The sequence below is a fragment of the Melanostigma gelatinosum genome (assembly GCF_949748355.1).
Source record: "Melanostigma gelatinosum genome assembly, chromosome: 14".
NCBI lineage: Eukaryota > Metazoa > Chordata > Actinopteri > Perciformes > Zoarcidae > Melanostigma > Melanostigma gelatinosum.
This window is the reverse complement of record NC_136647.1, coordinates 13,201,785-13,208,336: the sequence shown is the minus strand read 5'-3', so window position 1 is coordinate 13,208,336 and position 6,552 is coordinate 13,201,785. Positions and strand designations below refer to the sequence as shown.

At 45.3% G+C, this 6,552-nt stretch overlaps 2 protein-coding genes across 2 annotated transcripts; both read right to left on the bottom strand.

Moving 5' to 3' along the window:
- Positions 1-1,602: 1,602 nt before the first annotated feature.
- On the bottom strand, positions 1,603-3,260 carry fam89b (family with sequence similarity 89 member B). The gene is made up of 2 exons (XM_079283184.1): positions 2,952-3,260; positions 1,603-2,599 (listed from the first exon to the last, which is right to left on the bottom strand). Exons 1-2 carry the CDS (start codon positions 3,204-3,206, stop codon positions 2,348-2,350), a joined length of 507 nt encoding a protein of 168 aa, XP_079139310.1. The 5' UTR covers positions 3,207-3,260; the 3' UTR covers positions 1,603-2,347.
- A 510-nt stretch (positions 3,261-3,770) lies between these two features.
- znrd2 (zinc ribbon domain containing 2) lies at positions 3,771-6,332 on the bottom strand. Its single transcript, XM_079283039.1, has 4 exons — positions 6,272-6,332; positions 5,679-5,830; positions 5,480-5,564; positions 3,771-5,318 (listed from the first exon to the last, which is right to left on the bottom strand). Exons 1-4 carry the CDS (start codon positions 6,285-6,287, stop codon positions 4,873-4,875), a joined length of 699 nt encoding a protein of 232 aa, XP_079139165.1. The 5' UTR covers positions 6,288-6,332; the 3' UTR covers positions 3,771-4,872.
- Positions 6,333-6,552: the final 220 nt, after the last annotated feature.

Below are 6,552 nucleotides of genomic sequence, written 5' to 3'. Positions count from 1 at the left end.
ACTGTCTCTCTCTCTTTCTGGCAATAATCCACACGGAGCCACGCTTAGTCAAGCCCTCCTCCAACCTTCAGTGACAGCAGAGAGACAGACAGGATATGCAAAGACTGTGTGGTGATGCAGCATTATGCAAAAAGGGTCTTTATCTTTGCTGCTTTACTGTATGTGCGAAACATCGCAGTCTGCTGTCATGCCTGTAGACTTTGATCCTGACTGTCTGTGTCACTGGAACAGGCTTATCTGACCATTTCACATAATCAGCTCTGCACACTCAGATCTACTGCAGGTGTGTAACCCTGTACGCTGTCATGCAACTCACTTAACTTAACTGAAGCATGAAATGCATAAAGCCCATTGCTGTTATCAAAAAATAAGAATTGAGCTCATACTAAAGGCACTTCCTGAGTTTCAGTTGCGTCATTCAGTGCTTTCAAGAAACGTGTTTCATCCAGTTAAATACAGAGGAATAGTTTCCATGAGGGCCAGTCAGTGTGTGTGTGTGTGTGTGTGTGTGTGTGTTCGAGCTAGGTCAGCACAGGGATTTTCCTCAGTGAGAGCAGGAGTGTATTTTTAGGGATGGATGGATGGACAGAGGCAGCTGGGGTGGAGGGCAGCAGCAGCGGGAACAACTCTCTCATGACTCAGAGTTGTTGTAATGTTACACCGTGGGTCGATTATTCAGAAGGAGCATTGTTGCTCTCAGTACCAACAGTTTGTACGGCTTCCTGTTTTCAACATACCTCCTCGTAAACAGACCTGACCCGCGTGCGTCCACATATTTTCCACTTTTCATGTAACACAGGCCTTTCGTCTTGTAACGGCGTAACACATTAAAGTCCTTTCCAGCGCTCCAGTCCCTGCTGACAGCCACTGACCTCCAGCCTGCTGTCTATTTATTCAAATGAGCACTCACTACAGTGCAGGAACAGTAACTATGTGGAGTGATACCAACATTAATTGCTGATAGATGGACAACAAAAAAGACAAAGAGAGGCAGAGAAAGAAAGGGGGAAATGAAGAGACAAACAGGTGAGGAGACATGCTTTGTGACGAAGAGACGGACCCACCCAGTTAAACGGCAGATCGTTTCTAACAATAACCACAACATATGTTGATTATAAATAGAGAACAGCATGAGGCTGTCTACTCCAAACGTCACTCCCCCTTCATTGCTGCTCTCCACGCAGCAAATGCTTTCCCCCACTCTGCTGCTTTCGACATGACCGTCCGAGGAGGGAAGGAGCTCTCGTGACTAGTGACAGTGTGCCCCCTGTTGGTCATATTTTGCAATTTCATCCTCTGATTACCTTTAATTCAAATACAGAAACGCTGTGAATGCCTGTGGTGTACACTGGAGTTTCATTTTAAGATTTAGAAACAAAACAAGTAATTTACTGGCTTTTCTGAAGCATGAGCATGTGCAACTGTTTCCATCAGACAGACTGTGCCACTTTACTTCATGAAACACAGTTGAATAGTCCCATGCTTTGTACAGTTCTAAAGGTTTGAGCTTAAAAACAACATGCTTTCATGAACACTACCTACAGATAACACTGTAAAAAGCTGATTATTCATGAGAATTGAATCCGTTTTAATATGCCTTCATCCAAGTAGAATCCCACCAGAATCAGCCTTTAGTTTAATCATTTCCTAACATTAGCCTTGCTTTTACTCAGGCTTGTTTTGAGTTTGGACTGATGAAGCCTACTCTAGATGAAGCAAAATATATTTCAATAAACACACATAACTGTATTTAACCAAGAGAGGTGTCCAGATAAAAGGAGTGTCCTCGCCGAGACAGAAGCAGCACATACAACGTAAAACAGAGGTTACAAAAACGTTTTGAACATTTCATAGGCAGCCAAGATACTTTTAAAGAAGTAACGTGCAATCTTTTTTTGTAGAGCTCTTTTGTAGACAGGAAACGTCAGGGTCGGGAGACATATAAATATCTAATTTTATAAAATGACGAGCTAGACATTATTTTCAAAATAATTCCTCCTTATATTTAGGTGAGAAAAATGTGTATACTATGTCAAATGCTCACAGAATTAAAAAGAATACAGATAATATGATTGACGACACTTCAGTCAAGACACTAAATGGCAGAAAATACTGTGCGATGGGAAACATTGTCCTGCTTGTTTTACAGAACAACATCTTGGTTTTCTTCTCAGTTGGTCTTCATTTCTGCTGAGATATTCATTTGCTGTCATTTGATTGGCCCACGGCCAGAAAAACAAACCGGCCAGAAGATTTATGGTATAAAAACTAGTGTAAGTGTTGCCTGAAGGTACACATGAACTTTGAGAAGACAGCACAGTACATGGTGCATGTGAGTGTGTCTACATCAGGGAATATGAAAGGAGTCTTTGATCCACTGGTCCCTGGAGTTGCTGCCGGGTGGAGGCAAGGACGAGGAGGACAGAGGCTGCGAGGGGATTCCTGTCTCCTCTTCATCTTCATCATCCTCCTCAGAGGATCCATTATCAGCACTGAGCGAGGCCCCGGACAGGAGCGAGTAGCCCTTGTACTCCTGGATGGCCTCGTGGAGAGACCACAGCTGGCACAGCAGAGACATGTCGAGCTGACGCAGGCCGACCTGTTACACAAAAAACACAAAATATGTTCTGGCCACCAAATATTATTCACACATGAGGAACTTTCATTTTCACCTTCTACCACATAAATAGCATGAAAAAATCTTCATCCCCATTACTTTGTATTGTTTGCTTTATTGGAAAAAGCCAGAGAGGGAAGATTGAGTTCAGATAATTTTGTCAAATGTGTTTATAATCATAAGTGTAGATTTGTGTGACGCAAAACAGGCCAATTGCGCAGGTTTTCTTTGCACAGAACGTTGAATTTGTGCGCTATTCACACGCACACACACACACACGCGCACACACACACACACACACAGACAAAGGCAGGATATTCGCAGACCACCTTACCATCTCTTTCCGCAGCAGAGCCAGAGCGGCGTCCAGTCCCCCCGTTTTTCCGTAACCGCGCGGCGCGTCTCCACCGCCCCGGCTGATGTCGGCCTGGATGCGCGCTCTCTTGCTGTGCACCTTCTCGATGTCCCGCCACGACCCGCCGCTGGAGTTCAGGATCCCGCTCAGGCCTTTGGGCAGCGGCGGCAGCCCGTCTACCGAGAAGACGCCGCTCACCGGACAGTCCGCCGCGCCGCGCCGACTGCCGTTCATCGCCACGCCGCACCGCTGCCTCTGCAGGAGACGCACAGTTACTGCATTCAGGAGAGACCCCGCACAGTCTAATGCTGTCTTACCGTCACCCAAAGGTGCTGTCTTCCTCTCTCCTGCAGCAGACGCTGTGTCCAATGTGTCGGAAACAGGCTTTTCAAAGGAAAATCAAGTCAAATGCACCGCTGTCTTCTGCGGTAGAGGCACCGAATTAGAAGTTAGTGTCACGCTTCCAGTTCCTGCCTTTGTTTTGTTTCCTCTCTCCTTTGTGAGAGTTCACAGACACAGACACAGACCCCCCCCCCCCCCCCCCCCCGGCGGCGCCACGCCCCGCTGGTGTTTTTTTGGGGGAAAGAGAGACTGTCTGTCTGTGTATTGTTTGATTGAACTGGTTCACTGCTGTGACACAAACACAACAAATACACTCATTCTGTCCAACGCAACACCATTTACCAGCAGACAGGTAAATGAAATAAATGTGTGAATGACTTCATTTCCAGTGTGATTGTGGCAACTTGTGTTGAAACAAAGATACGACTGTAATTCACGGGACACGTTTTAAACGGAAATGTACATGTTTATTGGTACTTGAAATACTACTTGTTTAAATACAGCGTTTTTTTCAATTCAACTTTGCGGCATTGTGTTTAGCATTTTGGCGCCCTCTTGTGGAACGAAGCAAACTGCAGAATTAGAAAACACTAGAACACTGAAGCTGGCTTTTGATCTAACATGAAGTGCTGTCTATTGACGTACAGTGCACAGTTTATTTGCTCTAGATGGTTTTAATGAATGAAGAATTATGAATTTGACTCCTGAATGTCGCCCATTTCATCTGAGCATCACATGACCACCACCACCACGTATCAAATATATTTACAAAAACCTCAGAACTGCCCGCACACATTCACAATCTTTGCGTCACCGGCAAGTCGGAGACAAGGGTATCCATCTGAATCCAGACTGAACAGTCAATAGAAAAATGCATCTTGTGTCAGAGGACTGGTGTTTTCAACAACACACTCACAGACTTTACATTTGAATTGATGACTCAGTGTAGTAGTGTTGTATCTCAGCATAGACACTGCTGCGTGTGCAGACACACAATTATACAGACATTTGGGCACTAGAGCTTTAGCTTTGATTGAATTTGCAAACCAACACCCTTTGTTCACCCGACTGAACAACTCATCATTTACCCTGATATCAATGTGGTGGCCTTTTTAGGATCAATCAAAGTCAACTGCAGAATTACGTTTGCAGTCTTTTACTGTAGATAATAGATTAAGTCTTATTTTAAAATGTTTTAATGACCAGACGGTTTTAAATTCTTACCAATGACGAATGTGCATTTAGACATGTTCCGTTCTTGTCACTACATCATAACTTACATATTGACAAAAACGGTCAAATGTTCAAACAGGTGTACTTAAACATTTAAGGAAACAATGTAACATGATATTTCTGCCGGCCATGTAGGGTATGCTAACTCAAGAGCAACTTGTGAACTTATGACATTTTAATCTTATTTCAAGTGCATTTGCTGACCAATTTCAAATTCAGTTCTATGCAGGGAGCCAGTCAAAGGGAAGCAGCGAACCAGAGTCAGTATTCCAGAACAGAGGCAAGAAGAAACGGCGCTCCAGGGTTTCAACCTTTTCCGTGGCGGCTACTGGCTGAGCTCCTTGAGGCTGCGCAGCGAGTTGGCACAGCTGGTGATCAGGCTGCAGAGCTGGATACTCGATTCCAGGGAGGTCGAACTCTGTAGCTGGTTAGTGGCCCACCGAAGTTTGACGAGAACAGCCTCCTCAGCTTCTAGCAGCATAGGTGAGATGGCAGGGGTGGGTGGACTTACTGGGGGGCGAGGAGGTGCCAGGGCAGGGGTGGGTGCAGGGGTTGTAGGAGAAGGGACAGCAGGCAGAGGCAGGAGAGCTCTTCCCCCTGCTGCAGCCCCCTCACAGTGCTCCGGTCTGGGCAGAGGAACGGACACACTTGCCTGACTACTGGTGCTGCTGCTGGGGCCTCCATTGAGTTCTGGGACCTGGGAGGGTGCAGCGGACTGGGCCGCGAGCTGTCTCTCTCGCACCTGGGACAACGCTGCCTGTGCATTCAGAGCTGAGGGGAGCGGAGAAAAGGGAGAAGGGGAAAGATGGGAAGAAGCACAAATGGTATTTACAAACACCTACAAAGCAAGATGAGCAGCCATGACAGAAAGGAGACAGCAGGTTTCCTTAATACTCATATGTGTGTGTGTGTGTGTGTGTGTGTGTGTGTACCAGGATTGTCCTTGTCAACATCAGAGTCCAGCTCCTGACATGAGACACAGTAGTTTTTGTGCTGTTTGTCCTGGAGAAGAATCGTCTGGAGACACAAACCAAACGTATTTCAACACTCGTGATAGAACGACTCCATCTTTTCTACATTATTGAGGCGACCAAAAATCACACACGCAGCGTAAAAGTCCACTTGACTCACCCCGCACACATCACAGCACTCTCCCAGCATCCTGTATCCTTTGAGCAGGTAGTCTCCCATCAGCTTGCTGATTTTGTCTTGTCGCTCCCTGCGAGCCTGGATCACCTTCATCTCGGCCTCTGTTGGAGGCTCCCACTCGAAGTCCTTGTCATCTGGGGTCAGTGACAAAGTGTTGATTTTATTCAACTGTACTCACAAAATTCAGAGCTTTTTGCTGTAATAACACACTTTGCACTTCTGTAGCGTGTGTGTATATGTTGTCTGTCTGTTAGCCCTTTGTGAAATGTATTAGCTCGACTCCACAACACTTTTGCACTTATTATAACCTTTAGATGTTTCGTTGTGTTGTTATAAAACGTGATTAGCATTGCCGCAGTGCTCTGCTGGAAAATGATAAGCTAGCTAGCAAACCAACTCGGCTAACGTGGGCTAACATAGTCTATACGGTGCTGACGAACACTTTTAGTAAAAATAAGATTATACACGGTAATCAATGACAACACGCGCGCGAAAAAATACGTATTTGTCAGTAGCACGGGTAAACGAGATAAATGTCAAAGTTCGCTCGCTTATAAGATCATAACTTCACAAACCTCCATTCAGAGCCATGTTGCTTCAGTGCTGCACGTTCTACGTGATGACGCCAGAGTCGCTGAGTTTCTTCTTCTTTTTTGAGGTTTGCGGCAGTTAGCCTCCTTAACGTCGCACTACCGCCCCCTCCTGGAGTCTCCCACAGTGGACATTTAAAAACCTCTACTTAAATGAATCTCTTTACTAAATATTTATAATGTCTGAGCCAAAGTGACTCTAATTTCAATCCCATCTTTTATTACTATTATGACAAATAAATGTATGATTAAACACATGCATATAA